Here is a 16533-nt window from a genome sequence, read left to right as displayed (position 1 = left end):
CATTATTAAAATGATGGCAGGTGCTATATGGGAGTGTAACTCCCACTAATCTCAGGCAGACTAGAATACCCATGTAGTTATGCTGAGACCAGGCCCACAAGATTGCACAGAAGTGATCTATGCTTTCCCCCCATTATATATATATATAAATGGGGGCATGATTCACACTATAATATAGTAATATTTGCAATATGCACACTATGAAGCAGAATGCGGGGTTGATGTTTCAATCATTGATCCCCCAGCTCAGTACAGAGATATACTGCGGGCCAGCAGGCAGTGAATAGACACAGTATCCAGGCTTTGGTAAGAGCCCCATGATCTGCTCCTGATCCAAGCAGACACGTTGCCTGAGATGTGATGCCTCTCACTCAGCCCTTGAGCCATCAGTGTGATTGTAAGCCAAGTCCTGAGCTCAGCTCCTCCTCCTTAACTGATGTCATTGTATCAGTGAACAGAAGGAAGAACAGCAGCCCAACAGCCAGGTCCACTTCCTCCAAAACACAGGGCAGTCACCCAGCACCCATACTCACACACAGAGCACCCCTCCGCCTGCCAGCCATGGACCTGGACACCATCCTGGGCAAGCTGGAGACAGGGGAACAGGAACTGGTTCAGAAGACACTGACACAATATAACAAGGAGGTAAGGCAGGGATGCTTTGATCTGGCCTCTGGGTGCATGCATGGTGGGAAAACGCTGCTTAATGTGTGGGTAATGGATCATCTGTCTGCTAATCTCCCTCAATCCAAGGAGGTGGGACCTAGGGAGGAAAGGGGGAAAGCTTGGGATGGAATCCTGAGCAATGATAATGATACAGTAACACTTTTGTGTGTATTGATGGATTCTATTGCAAAGCATCATGGATGTTGTATTCCTACAACAACTGGAGTTCTGGCGTTTTGTCAACCCTGGTTTTGATTTTACTTTCCATATCGGCTTCAGTTTCTATAGGCCTGTGGGCTAGTCACCCACAGCATTTGCATCTGTCAGCTTGGAGATAGCCTGCTGTCAGTGATCGAGAGGAAATTAATTTATCAAATGCTAATTCTATGTGATTTTATGTTCTGTTGTGTTTTTGTTTCATTGTGCGGAAGGGTTGCAATTTACACACATTTAGGTTAAAAGCGGATTATTATAACAAGCTTGCAATCTCCACGGCTTTTATTTAGTAAACTGAGAATTGTGGATTATTGAACGTGGAATGGCAATTTTTTGTCAAAACATCCTCCAAACTCCAGCTATTTTTTCATTTTGTCTTTTTTTTGGCCTTGAATTTTGCAATGAAAATTTTAATGTTAGTCTATATTTCCTTGTTTTAGTGAATAAACCACCTGGGCTGCTATTTGTGAACGAAACTCCTGTGGAGAGCAACTTCGCTTATCTGCAGCCAGATTCTGGCTGTCTGAGGGTGATGGGGCTGAAATTCTCTCCGTGTGACTTAAGTTACCAATTGCTGCTCACGCCTTGTGATATACAATTATTATTTTTATTCCGCTGTGCTTTACAATTATAGAATGGGGATATTTGACAAGTAACTGGAATGAAAATATAACGAGAGACGAGGTGGAGCAGGCCTTGTTTAAACTAGCTTACAATGTACGAGAAATACATTACTGTATATATGTTTTTTTTTTTTTTTTTTTTACAGGGTTATTTTTAGCAGAAGTGGGACATCAATAATCCTCCCGTGTTGCCCACCCTTTCAGTTTTTTCTTCTACCAGGAAACTGCGTTATAATTGGATTCGTTCTGCAACTAGTTCAACTGCAGAACTGACAATTTTTAATAAGACCTGCTTGTTTGATTAATGGCTTTGAGTTTTGTACGTAGTGAGTGTTTGCAAAATTCTGAAAAGGTTGCTCCAACCATCATTACTACTGCAGACCGCTGTAGCGGTTATGATGTGAGGAGTACTCTTATGCTGTTCTCCGATAATGGGGCAAACTGCTTTTACAATGGTTTGCCCTCTTAACTTGTCCTGCCGGTCCCGGTAGGTCACATAATTGGTGCTGATGCTGACCCTGACGCTCTAATTTACTACCTGAGAGTGTCATAGAAATATGCACAGAATTAACAATATCCACCTTGGAACTCCTCTTGTTCCAGGTTGACGAATGACTCTTCACTGACATTGCTGGGGGTGAAATCACAACACCGTGAGCAAAGTGGTTAAATGTGGAGCTTTTCATAGGGAAACGCTGCATATATAAACTCTAGGCACCATGATCACTTCAAATCACTAAACTGGTCGTGGTGCTTGGATTAACCCTTTACGGCAAGTGATGAACTTAGAACTACATATATTTGTAAACAACGTTTCTCGTAATGTAGGCTGAGCACTCGTGTGGCCAACAAATTTTGGGGTGCAGACGTTCACTATTGCAGCTTTAAATTAATTGTGAGGTTTGTTCATTAAACAGTGAATCGAAAAAACATATTGCTAGAACAAACCTAAAACAATCACGGTAGTAGCTAAATCAGAGAAATATAATTTTTTTTATTTTGTCCTAAATTTATTTTTGGTTTTCAGTTTACCAAAATACATTGTCAATGAGCCCCTTTCTATACAGAAACACTCCAATAGCAAACCCTAGATTTTTTTTAAACCTTTTTTTTTTTTTTTTTTTTAAGCAATTTTATAGAATAAACCATTTTTTTCCTGAAACCATGTAAGAAAAAAAAAAGATACTCCTGAATTGGTATTATGGCCTGATTTTTATGTATTTATTATTATTTTACTTTATTTTTTATTTTATTAATTAATCTCTGCAGTGGTTCATTTGTAACCTATTTTACTTTTAAAGTATGTTTAGAGAGCCCCTACAAATACAATGTTACATATATACTAGACATACACAGTACATTTATACAGTGGCGTAGCTAGCGCTATTACCGCTAGGGCGCTCCCTAAGTTTGCCACTCCTCTCAGCCTGGCCCTTATCACGAAGGTGCTGCCGCGCCAGCTGCACTGTGGGGAATACAGGGAGCAGTGATGTCCTCTTCACACAGCCTGAAGCATGTGTATTTGTATTGAGTTGGAATGCAGGGGTGTATTTGTGTGCTGTGTTAGCGTTGGAATGCTGGGATATATACTTTGCCACACACACTCAGAATAACACCGATACACAGGTACACACACACACTTATGTACACACTCATATACACACAGACCCATTTATATAAATAACAATTTAGATATTTTAGCCACACTTCTGTTTCCTTACATTTTGGGTACAGAAGGGTGGCTTCCCTGGGGTCCAGTGGGAGTTGGCTTTGCTAGGCTGATAGAAGTCTGAGACACAAGTGTCCCTCAGTCCTTGTCCTCCTCCTCCATATTTGTAAATTCGTCTCCTTTCCACGCTCGGTCTCCCTTCCACGCTGCGCCCTCTTTGCTGGGAGGAAGTGATCTGAACCCACTTCTTCTCAGCTGGTCGGGGTGGAACAGGAGCCCGGTCTGGTGCAGTATTAAAGGGCTGATTACCTTAAAGCAACATCGCCATCCATTTCCCGGGCCCAGGCGGCACTTTTCAAGTGAGATTGTGCATGCCACAAAGCCACCCCCAAAAAGGTTCCGCCCGGGGCGGACCGCACACATTGCAAATGAAGAGAAAAAATAGAAGCATTATTTAATTTCTTCTCTGCTCTGTATTTTGTCTGGATGCTGTCAGGTGAACAGAGTGTGTAACAAAGACTGTTGAGTCAAGATGAATGTATTTAATTGAAGAATGAAGGGTTATGAATTTTTATTTTGCATGTCTCACAAACCTAAAATTGTTTAAGGGGCACTGTAGTCACTAAAACAACTTTATCTGCAGTCTCACTGCTCAATACTCTGCAATTCAAAAGTGATATCAATTTGTTTATACAGCCCAAGTCACACCTCCCTACATGTTGCTTAAACAGCCTTCCTAAACACTTCCTGTAAGGAGAGATATATAATGTTTACACTGCCTTCATTGCACAGTTTGTTTCATTTAGAAATTCTCATCTCCTGCACAATTAATAGCTTGCTAGGCCTTGCCGGAGCTTCCTGTGTGTGGTTAAAAGTCAATTTACAGAGCAGGAGATAAAAATCTAAAGTAAGTTTGTATCTGACTGAAAATGAAGCTAGTTTTTCTTTTTTATGCCGACTGTGTCAGTCACAGCCAGGGGAGGTGTGGCTAGGGCTGCATGGAAAGAAACAAAAGTAATTTAATTCCGAAATGGCAGAGATTTTTAATATCTATAAGCTAAATGTGTTTTTAGTGACTATATAGTGTCCCTTTAAACATACAGGCTTGTTCACTGAAGTGAGAACTGTCAGGAATTTTAAAATCAGTTCATTCTCCAAATCAGCTCCCAGGTCTGTTACTTTGGCTTTAAATTTGAAACGCGCTTCCTGGCAATTCCCACTTCAGTGAATAATCGTGCGAGGAGTATAGTAAACCCAATGGGAAGTTTCAATTCGCCTTTAAAGAACTTAATATTGATCTCACATTCCATGTTTGGGGCTTTTTCTAATCCTTTTTTAGTGAGATATGGAACGTAGGAGGCAGCAGGAGTGGGAAATGAAAATAAGAATTTGAATATTATTTAATATTTTAAACAATGAAATAAGAAGGTATTGTGTCACTGCCGACAAGATATAGAAGCCAAGATCCGTTATTTATTCATGATCGCTAACCTATTCAGCCACACTATGCATTTGGTGTTAGAATAAAGGTTAATATAATGCGCATTAAATATTAAAATGATTGATCAGCGGGTAGGCAGCATGATCTAAAACGAAATAATTTGGAAATTGGAAATGCAACACAACAGGCTCATAGAATAGGTAGGGTGTCCACATGTGTTCTTTAACCCCTTAAGGACACATGACATGTGTGACATGTCATGATTCCCTTTTATTCCAGAAATTTGGTCCTTAAGGGGTTAAAGGGGTACTATAACTCCTTTTTTTACAAAATGTGTTTTTCCTGGAACACTATAGTGTCATGAACAAAAACATGTATTCCTGGCACTATAGTGTTAAACTCACTATTTAGGTTCTCAGCCCCCCTGTTTTGAAGTCACCTTTATCCCATGCTGCACCAGTTTAGCCGCGGCGGGCCATGCCTGCATGACTGAGATCATCAGTCTTGATGATCTCAGCCAATCCAATGCTTTCCCATAGTAAAGCATTGGCAGGCTATTGCACATGCTAGGCAAAAATGCCACACTGCACCAATTAGCATCTCCTCATAGAGGTAATTTAACCCCTTAAGGACCAAACTTCTGGAATAAAAGGGAATCATGACATGTCACACATGTCATGTGTCCTTAAGGGGTTAAAGAAATGGGGAACATTTAGCGCCTGCATGCAGAGTGTCGAGCAAAAATCCAGAACTTAGAAAAATCTCCAACTCCCTGTTATTTTAACTTTAAAAATGCAATTCCCTTCCCAATTCCACACATTTCCCAGCTCAATGAATGAAACAAGTTCTATAGCTGGTATATTGTATCTCTAGGAGCCAATGATGTACATCTGACCGTGGGTAAACCAGTGTTTTAATGTTGCATGCAGGCTTTCCCCGGTTATATTCTCTGGGCCTACTCTAAAGTGCTGATCGTGTTTTGGGTCGATGCCTTAAGCTACTTTTAATAAGTCCACCCGTCCTGTGGGTCATTATATTATGCCTGCTATTTATTGCAGATCTTCTTAAACCTTTCCGTAGCCCGAGTGACATCACATGGTTTGCAATGCGCCAATAGACAGCACCATAGACGTATCAAATTGCACAAATGGCAACTGCTATGTATTCAAGGGCCACACAATTCCCATAATTTTGAGCTTTATTCTGTTTGTGTAGCAGGGCACGGTGCATTGCCATCAGGTTTAGAAGGGTGTTGGCTAATGTAACCACTACAGATGTTTGAGGACTACATTACCCATGATGCTTAATAAATTTCTAGAATGGTGGGACATAATTTTGCTTGGAGAGACTGAGACTGTGAAGTGCATCATCCCTAAGCACTGTGAAGCTTTGGGACATGCGTGTCTCAGCCTGCCCCAGATTAGTGGGAGTTACTCTCCTGGGAATTCGATGCTATTTGCAGCCTTAGCCAGGGTTTACAGAACATTGATCTATCTTATTCGCAGGCAATCAAACTTTAATTTAAAATAAATAAAGTTTTATAATGTATCCTGGTTATGACGCTGACTTTAAACAGAATTGTTATCAGCGTAAACTGATCTGGGTAATTTACACATTGTGCATGCAAATTCCCTTTTCCTGCTCGCGCCTATGCAAAACATCAGCTCATATTGAATTCATTGAAACATTTTTAAGAGATCAATGAATGTATCATTTCGAAGCAATTACTTTTTTTTTTATCAGTCATGTATTTTGTTTTGCATATTGTATAGAAACTATTTCCCCCCCGCTTAAAGGAACACTATAGTCACCTAAATTACTTTAGCTAAATAAAGCAGTTTAGTGTATAGATCATTCCCCTGCAATTTCACTGCTCAATTCACTGCCATTTAGGAGTTAAATCACTTTGTTTCTGTTTATGCAGCCCTAGCCACACCTCCCCTGCCTATGATTGACAGAGCCTGCATGAAAAAAAAAACTGGTTTCACTTTCAAACAGATGTAATTTACCTTAAATAATTGTATCTCAACCTCTAAATTGAACTTTAATCACATACTCTGATCTAGCAAGGGTCTATTAACATAGCAGGGGATAAGACAATCTTAATTAAACAGAACTTGCAATAAAGAAAGCCTAAATAGGGCTCTCTTTACAGGAAGTGTTTATGGAAGGCTGTGCAAGTCACATGCAGGGAGGTGTGACTAGGGATCATAAACAAAGGATTTAACTCCTAAATGGCAGATGATTGAGCAGTGAGGCTGCAGGGGCATGTTCTATACACCAAAACTGCTTCATTAAGCTAAAGTTGTTCAGGTGACTATAGTGTCCCTTTAATAGTGTCTTTATTATGTAGGGTCCATACGTGTAACAATAATGTAACCCCAACTCTGCTATCACTCCCCCTCCCCCCTGTATATTATTGGCCCTATTTGGGAACACTTCTAAGCAGATTGCACATGGCCCATGATGCCGAACTGATGGCTTGACTGTTGATTAATTTCTGTGTCAGAATGGAAGTAGCACTGGCCGGCCACCCATTCCTTTTATAGCTCTAGGAAATCATGAGGTGCACTCACCAGGAATAATCACATGCATGTGCTGTAGTTGCCATGGCATGGAGAAAGGGAAGAGCTGGTCGGAGTGGTACCACAGATCATAAGAAAAGTTCCACTCTGTGGGCTGTAACGTTTACACAACAAGGTGCTACTAATGGTCTTTAAGTGCGTAAAGCCAGTCTTTGAAACTATGCGTGCCCTCCATCCTGTTTATTATATCTTTCTATATGTACATTTTTATTTAATTTTTTTTCCTTTCAGATTAGAGGCAGTGCTTATACCACAGGGATATCCAATCTGGAGGGAAAAAACAGGCAGGCAAATCTCCAAACATTTTAATCCCTCCCCTAATTACCTCCTTTCCCATAAGTAGCAGCTCCTCCTGATCATCCCCAGTTCTTTGCCTGCCTTCGGCAGGGGAGGTTAGACAGGAGGTTCTCCAGGAAGTAGGTGAGAAGGGCTGAGGCTCTGGAGGCTCTGCTTCCTTGATGTCCGGTAAGTAGCGTTCAACACGCCGGCCGGCGTGGTCACTCAAAATTTATGTTGCCGTCTTTTGCCGTGCCAGGTGCCGGTATGACGAAGGACGCAGGCGTGCGTCGGCTGGGAGGTCCTGTCGGTGGAACGCACACACAGGTTGCGTTGCGTTCCACCAGGGAGTCGCAGAGCGCTATGCACATGCGCAATGCGAACCTGGATTCAGGCGCCAAATTCGAACTGGACGTTTTCGTTTGGTTACAGGACTTATATGAGCATGTACCAGCAGCAACCTCTGTTTGCCAGGAGCTCTCAGATCGGTTGTGAAGTGTGTTTCTCACCTGCCCTCCAACACACTCTCAGGCCATTTAAGGTAAGACTGTTAAGTTTTCATTTTAAATGGTTCTTAGCCTGAATCCGTAAGGAGAAAATTTTGATTATTTTCCCCTTTCTTGTTTTCTTGTTTTCCCAGTATGTCTAATCCGGAAAGTATGGATAAAGTTGCTGAGAAGGGGAAATGTGCATCTAAAACCAAGCATTTAATGTGCTCTGTGTGTAGCCAACCTATGCCTGATGGTTGTAAAAAGAAACTTTGCTCAGTGTGTTCAAAAGAAGCTTCAGAGGAAGCAAAGAGAACAGAAATGTCCACTTTTCTCAGCTGGTTGCAGCAAAGTATGCAGCAAACATTTGTGGATATGCAGTCAGCTGCATTCCATTCAGTCCAGGCTTCTGTTGCCCAGGATTCTCAGATGGTAAAGCATGCTAAGAAAAGACTGAGATCTTGGGAAACTTCTGATACTAGTTCGGGAACTAGTGGTTCTGAGTATGAAGATAATTCAGGCAGTGATTCCTCAGATGAGGAATTTGCCTTCCCAGATGAAGCCATTGGGAAATTGATTAAAGAAGTGCAGTGCATCTTTGATTTTGGGGAAACAGGGAAAAAGTCCAAAGTGTTTCCTTTTCACCCACAGACTAAGGAATTGATTTTGAAAGAATGGAAGTTCCCTAGTCACAAGCCGTTTATGTCTAAGCATTTTAAAACTCTTTTTTCCATAGAATCAGAGCAAGACTGTAAGCTGGATACGGTCCCTGTAGTGGACGTCCCTATAGCTCAAATAGGTAAAAAGACTACTTTACCAATTGGAGATTCAAGCGGGCTCAAGGATGTCATGGATAAACGCATGGACTCCTCTTTAAAGAAGTTGTTCATCTCTTCTGCAGCCCAAGCTAAAGCCTTGATTACGGGGTCATCCGTTGCCAAGGCCCAAAAACTTTGGTTGGAAGAACTAGAAAAGGTATATACGGGAGAAGCTAAGGAAGACCCGTTAAAGCTATTAAAAAATATCAAGATGGCGTCTGATTTTTTTAGTGGATGCCTCTACAGAAAGCCTGAAATTGTCGGCCAAGAATATAGGTATCTCAACAGTCGCCAGGAGAGCGCTTTGGCTTAGAAATTGGTCTGCAGATGCGGCATCTAAAAATTCTCTGTGTGAACTATCTTTTGAACCAGGAAGACTTTTCGGTTCTAAGCTGGATGAGCTGTTGAAACAGATGAAGGAAGGAAGGAAAGCTTTACCAGTATCATATAGGAAGCAGTCTAGAAACCGTCACGCAGAGACACGTCCTTCATTCAGAAGTTCCTTTCGTAGAAACTATTTCAGGGGTCAACAGCAAAGAGCCTTTGATTATAGGAAGAAGGAAAGGTTTACTGCCAAGAGAAATAAAAAATTATGACGCCAGGCCGGTGGGTGGAAGGTTGAGTCACTTCCTAGAGCATTGGAAAGAGACGACATCAGATCGCTGGGTCCTTACAGTGATAGAGCACGGATACGCTCTAGAATTATCACAAGCCCCTATAAACATGTTTCTATGTTCCAGGGTTCAGTCTCTAGATATAGAACTCTCTCTGATGCGAGAAGTGTCGACTCTGTTACTAAAAAGAGTGGTGGAAGAAGTTCCTATAAAGGAAAGACATCAAGGCACCTATTCAAGACTTTTCTTGGTGCCAAAACCGGATGGTTCGTTCAGACCTATTCTAGATCTAAAAGCCGTAAACAAGCGGATTATCAAAAAGAAATTCCTCATGGAATCAGTAAAATCAGCGGCTCTGCTTATTCACCCAAAGAGTTGGTTTGCGTCCCTGGATTTGAAAGATGCCTATCTTCATGTACCCATAGCGGAATCCAGCAAAAGTTTTCTACGGTTTGCGGTGTGCTGCCAATCGGTAACCAAACATTACCAATTCAGAGCACTGCCTTTCGGCCTCTCATCAGCGCCCAGAGTATTCACAAAGCTTCTAGTAGTCGTTTCAGCTTTTCTAAGAGGTATGGGCATCGCTGTCATTCCATATTTGGACGACTGGCTGTTGATTGCAGAGTCCCAGGTTCAACTACAGTTAGATCTGGGTACAGCCATCAAATCGCTGGAAAAGCATGGCTGGCTAATAAATTTCAACAAATCGGAACTAGTGCCAGTTCAAAGGATCCAGTTCTTGGGTCTAATTTTGGATTCTATCGCAATGAAGTTATTTCTGCCAGAAGAAAAGAAACTAAAGATCAAGCGGTTAATCCGGAATCTCAGAGTAAAAAGTGTGTTTTCAATCAGAGAAGCCATGTGCTTGCTGGGTCTATTTACAGCCTCAATTCCGGCAGTCGGTTGGGCAAAAGCCAGAATGAGACCTCTACAAAGAAACATTCTGCTAGTCTGGAATCGACAGGAACTCGGCCTAGATGGGCTGATGAGGTTCAACAATCTAACTTTGAAAAGTCTGCAGTGGTGGACATCTTCTCGATTCCTCCACGAGGGTCTGTCATTCCGGATGAAGTCCTTCACTATCATAACAACAGACGCCTCTGCGCTGGGCTGGGGGGCCCATCTGGGAGACATAAAGAAGCAGGGGTCCTGGCAAGAGAAGGATATGAGAAGTTCCTTGAACTTCAGGGAATTAAAGGCCGTATGGATGGCACTCTTGGCGTTTCAGTTTCTCATCAAAAATCGACATATTCAAATTCGTTCAGACAATCGTACGACAGTGGCATATTTGAACAAACAGGGAGGTACGAGATCAACAAGATTAGAAAGCCTGTGTTCAATGATCATGCTGTGGGCAGAAGTGCACCTTATGTCCATCTCTGCAGTTCACATTTTAGGAAAATTCAATGTGGTGGCAGATGCCCTGAGCAGGCATCATTTGAAACAAGCAGATTGGTCCCTGTCATGCAGAACTTTCAATTTCATCACAGACCGCTTCGGTGTTCCAGAGATAGACCTGATGGCATCCAGAATGAACAGGTAGACAAGACGATTTGCGTCCCTAAATCCAGCAGACAGGCCGGATTTCATAGATGCCCTGTCAGTTCCATGGAAGTTCAACCTGGCTTATATCTTTCCGCCAGTAGTGCTTATTCCCAGAATACTTCAAAAAGTAAGGCTGGAAAATGTAAGAATTATCCTAATCCTTCCATGGTGGCCGAGAAGAAGTTGGTTCTCGGTTCTCCTGAACTTTCCGGGGGCCACCTTTTGGAAGTTGCCGCTTTCAGGAGAAATTCTAGAGGACGCCATGGTGCCTCTTCCGACCCTTCGGAAGTTCCAGTTGACGGCTTGGTTTCTGAATTCCAGATTTTAGAGAGCAAAGGTCTGGATCCTGAAGTGATAAAGATCCTGTTGGCAACTAACAAGGAATCGACGTCTAAGATCTACACTAGAATTTGGAAGATATTTTGTCAGTGGGGTTGTAGGTTTAAAGTCAACCCGGTTTCCGCGTCCATTCAGAAGATCCTAAGTTTCCTTCAGATGGGATTTGCAAAAGGCCTTAAACCTGCATCGTTGAAATTACAAGTTTCTGCTATCAGTTTCTTCTCCCTCAGATGCCTGGCCTCAAATGTTCTGATTCCTAGGTTCTTCAGAGCTCTGACTCGTTTGGTGCCCTATGTTAGGGAAACCTGTCCTCCCTGGGATCTAAACTTAGTCCTTTCCGCGCTTTGTGAGCCGCCCTTTGAACCATTGGAGGAAGCTTCCCTAAAGCTCATTTCATTGAAAACTGTTTTTTTGGTGGCTATTACATCTGCTAAAAGAGTATGTGAGATCCAAGCTCTTCGGGCAAATTTTCCTTTTTTAGTTTTTCATCAGGACAAGGTGGTTCTAAAGCTCGATCCTTCATTCAGCCCGAAAGTTTTTTCTGTTTCAAATGTTAACCAGGAAGTGGTCTTACCAACTTTTTGTCAGAATCCATCTAATGCCTTGGAAAGCAAATTTCACTGCCTAGACGTAAAGAGATGTCTTTTGCAATATCTAAAAGCGACAGAATCCTTCAGGAAGGATAACAGTCTTTTTGTCCTATTCAGAGGCACTAGGAAAGGCATGAAAGTTTCGAAGAGTTCTCTGGCTAGATGGCTGAAGGATTGTATTCAGTTGGCGTATTCCAAGAATGGCATGGATCATGCAGGCCCTTTAAAGGCCCATTCTACTAGAGCTGTTTCAACGTCCTGGGCTCTGCGAGCAGCTGCTTCTCCTTCGCAGATTTGTTCAGCGGCTACGTGGTCCTCTCTCCATACTTTCTCAAGACACTACAAGTTGGACATACTGGCCTCGGAGGATGCAGCTTTTGGGCGCAAGGTGCTTCAAGCAGTAGTGAAATGAACCCGCCCTCTGGATCTGCTTTATTATATCCCTGTGGTATAAGCACTGCCTCTAATCTGAAAGGAAAAACATAAATTTTACTTACCGAAAATTTCTTTTTCCTGAAGATTAGAGGCAGTGCTACAATTCCCGCCCCTTTTTTTCTAATAAACTAAGTAATTTTGCAGCTATTTGGCTTATGTATTGTCTGGGGATGATCAGGAGGAGCTGCTACTTATGGGAAAGGAGGTAATTAGGGGAGGGATTAAAATGTTTGGAGATTTGCCTGCCTGTTTTTTCCCTCCAGATTGGATATCCCTGTGGTATAAGCACTGCCTCTAATCTTCAGGAAAAAGAAATTTTCGGTAAGTAAAATTTATGTTTTTTCTCTTGAGAATCGGAGTTCTTATTAAAGGACCACTTAGTCCAGACATGAGTCAGATGTTGCAGAACTGCAACCCCTTATTGCTTTGCCACCCTTTAAAATGCCAAAGCACATCTCCCGTCATTAGGAGGTTTGGAATTGGGATGGGTGCACAGGCCCTGAAATGGGTCCGGTCTGCCCACTAAAGGTGCATGCCATCTTGGTTTCAAACCTACCGGGCTGACGGAGAGCATCTTTCACTGGGCCCAACACAAGATCTTGTAGAGACAGCTGTTGAAATGTTTCTAGTGTCTTCTGCACAAGCGCGGATAATAATACACTTGCGGTGTGCTGCCTGAGGACAGGACAAAATCAGGATAGTGGGACAGGACCCTAAAATAGGGTCTGCCTGGACAAATCAGGACAGTTGGGACTAGGGATGCACTGAAATGAAAATTCTGGGCCGAAACTGAAAATTCAGGATGCCCTTATCCATAAACCAAAACCGAAAATGACTTTTTCCCCCAAATGATTTTAAAATGTTTTTTTTTCTATAATTTTATTAATATTAGACTTTTCAGTTGTCATCAACTTACAGTGAATTTCATATTTTAGGCCATAATAACTAAACTAGGAAAATAAACAATTGTTTTCAGTTTGGCTAATTTAGCCTAAAATAAGAAAATCAGTTTAATTTAACTTTCACTTCCTCACAATTGACAGCGAAGTAATAACCCTGAATGTATTACTAGGTCAAAGAGGTAGCTGTTGTAAAATTGCAACTCCCATGATGCTCTGTGAGCCTAAAGGGTGAGAAAGCATGATGGGAGTTGTAGTTCTCCAGCACCTGTCACTGTGGGTTCTATATGTCTTGTCCAGGTTCAGCCCTCTCATCCCCACTGCTGCTGCTCTCCTCCCCCAGGCTAGCAGGGGACAGGCTGCCATTACCCCATAGACAGGTGTTTTCTCCCCCCAGTGGAGTTTGCAGCTGCCACGGATGTCCGGTGGGGTGGTCACCCAGTGCTGGGACAGGTATCCCGAGGAGCTGAATGACCTTGCCGAGAAGCAGAGCTGGCAGTCCTCCCCTCGGCCCACACCGGAGGCGGCTCCCCAGTACCCGAGCCCATCAAAGCCCTCGAGCCTGCAAGGCTGCATGCTCTCCGGGACAGCTTCACGGGCAGCGTCTGTCGTCAAGGCGTCCGCTTCCGCGTTCCATGACTACCCAGCGCCAGCCTTCCGCGACACCTGCCAGAAAGCGCGCTGCGACACAGGGGTTACAAACTTACAAACACTAGAGAACGCGGCTCATGGCTTGTCCTGTACCAGTTCTACTTCCGTGCGCTACTTTCTCTGGTGTTTACAACTCCTGTGCGCTGCACGTTTGATTGATGGTCAGATAAGTAGTTTATAGAATCTATACCTGGAAGCTCACTGTGCTGGGTTTCTTATTGTGGGAACCGATGTCAGGTCCTCTGCTGCTGCCCTGGGGGGGAGGGGGGGGGGGGGTTAATTTTCGGCACATTTTTGGCCAAAATTGGATAGGCCTATTTTTGGCCAAAAATTTGGGAACCGAAACTTTAGTGCATCAATAGTTGGGACGTCTAAAAAGAATAATTGTAGTTGTGTTATTTGACCTATTTTTTTTTTTTTTTTTTTTTAGACCACATCCACACCTGTGATACATTTTTCTGGTGAAATTAACAGAAAATGTATAATTTGTAAGACAAACAGATCCCACATGTACCCCAACCTCCCCAAACAACCTGGTACTCTGCACTGCCAACAAAAACATCATGGGGGCACACTATTTTTATGGTATGTGACCATACACACATTATGATATATATATTTTTTTCTTGTTAAAAATGTTTCCTATAAACTTTTATTTGGGGGAAAAACCCCAAAATGAAGGCACATTATTTTTATATCAAAGCCTGCGCAAAGGAATTGCATAAATACCAATAAAATATTGTAATACACCAGAATAATCAATAGTAATTAAACATGCTTGACTTGCAGCAGAGATCAGTTTCCAGTTCACATAGAACCGTTTTGTCAGAACCTTTATAGTGCATATATATATATAATATCCAGACACTGTTACACAAACAGTATTTAATTGTTCCCCAGTGAGTGCTCTGCTCAAATTAACAGTATCTGGGCATGACTTGGTTTTTTTTTCCCCTGGAAAAAGGTATTATTTTTCCTGCTCACCTGTTGTTGTTTGAGAATGAAGTTCCTATTAGATCTATTTTTTTAAAGCACCATAACAACTGCAGGGGACTGTAGAGGTTATGGTGCCAGAAGTGCCTTCGTAATCCCCTGCCAGCATAATTGGTTAAACCGTTTTAGAATGGTTTGACTTCTTACCTGGGGGTTCTCACACCACCACAAGTACAGTCTACAGAAGCTCTGCATGAGGACATCCAGCGGCATCTCAAACCCCATAGGATTAAGCAGAGCTTTTCTATGGGGTAGTCCTAATGCAATCGAGGCGCTCACCGCACATTAGGGCTCCCCTGCCATCTGATGTCGGGGGAGAAGGAGCGGAGTCGGCGCATGACCCAGCGCCGAGGGACATCAGAGCTAAATCCGTTAAGTGACACCTTTTCAGCGGCACAGAAGGTGGGGCTGGGGGGCATTATATGACACTATAGTGCTAGGAAAATGACTTTGTTTCCTAGCACTATAGTTTCCCTTGAACTCATTGGCTGTAGGTGATAAGCTGACACTGGTGGATGCTGTATTTGTTGGACAGACCGTACACAGATTTTTTTCTGTTTTGTTTTTGATGGAACAAAATGATATAGAAAGCAATGAGCAATGGTTTATAAGTGATCACAAGGGAACACATAAACACAGTGTTTCTAAAATAGATATTTATCATGGGGACTTCCTCCTTTGCAAAATCAAAATTGTTTTTGTGGATTTTCTTTGTGTGTTGACTGTACAATAACATTCTGTGTTAGATGGCTCTTTTGCCAGTTTCTGCTAGAAATTCACATACATAGTTTCAGAGAAGGCACACCAAATCCACCATAGTCCCCTTCTCCCATTATTGGGGTAAGTGAACAATATTTTATATAGCGCTCCACTCCCAAAGGCTAAAGATTGTTTGTTTGTTCACCCTAACACTGATATATTGTATATGTGATTTCTATTAGTCAATGTCAGTCCTAGCGAAGAAAAAACAAAACACATTCAATAAAATAAAAACACTATAACTCACTAAGGAAGTGTCAGGATTGTAAAACCCAACACGCAGAATAAAGCCACACAGGACAAGGGGAAGACTAGATAAGTGATACGTATTACCAGACCTTAGTGACCAGGTTTAACGTGTAAAATACAAGAAATCGAATTGTGAAGAAACAAGCCAAGGACTAGAGCGATCGATAAACCAGCCAAGTACACAGAATCGATAAACCAGCCAAGGTTAGGGAATAAAGGATCACTATAGGGTCAGGAACACTTGCGCATTGATTAAAATACCCTGAATGTTAATTACATGTTTTGTGTGAACCCAGTTTAGCATGAATTCATGTTGCACTTTCCCCTGGTCCTCATAACATGTGGTGCTGGACACTAAGGGGATTAGTAAGGGCAAAAAAAAAGTATGGGCAAAAAAAAAAAAGGGCAAAAAAAAAAGTATGACTTGGTAGCGTTCGCTCGTAATGGTCTGTTTATTTTTCGCATGGTGGAACACGAATGTTAGAATATGGAAGCTGGCACTCTAGGAGTTAATTGGTGTATTTGATTGGCAGCGGAATGTAATTCATCTCTTGTAATGAATATAGTCAGTGTGACTAAACTACTATATTAGCAGCAAGTACAGTCAGAAAGTGCTGATATTATTCCTGTCTCTGAGATATTCTTAATATTAACTACTGGATATTGTTGAACAGATT

The 16533-nt window shown here is 42.2% G+C and overlaps 1 protein-coding gene across 3 annotated transcripts in view; it reads left to right on the top strand.

Moving 5' to 3' along the window:
• Window positions 1-332: 332 nt before the first annotated feature.
• RIC8A (RIC8 guanine nucleotide exchange factor A) overlaps window positions 333-16533 on the top strand; it is a 39911-nt gene continuing 23710 nt past the window's right edge. For 2 of the 3 annotated variants that reach the window (XM_063436744.1, XM_063436742.1), the window contains exon 1: window positions 333-645. In XM_063436744.1, the coding sequence (XP_063292814.1) occupies window positions 361-645 (285 nt within the window). In that variant the 5' untranslated portion in view covers window positions 333-360. The remainder of the gene's footprint in view (window positions 646-16533) is intronic. The other variant, XM_063436743.1, reaches the window with a different exon arrangement.

This window comes from Pelobates fuscus, chromosome 11 (assembly GCF_036172605.1).
Source record: "Pelobates fuscus isolate aPelFus1 chromosome 11, aPelFus1.pri, whole genome shotgun sequence".
Classification (NCBI taxonomy): Eukaryota; Metazoa; Chordata; class Amphibia; order Anura; family Pelobatidae; genus Pelobates; species Pelobates fuscus.
This window is presented reverse-complemented; position numbering and strand designations above follow the sequence as displayed.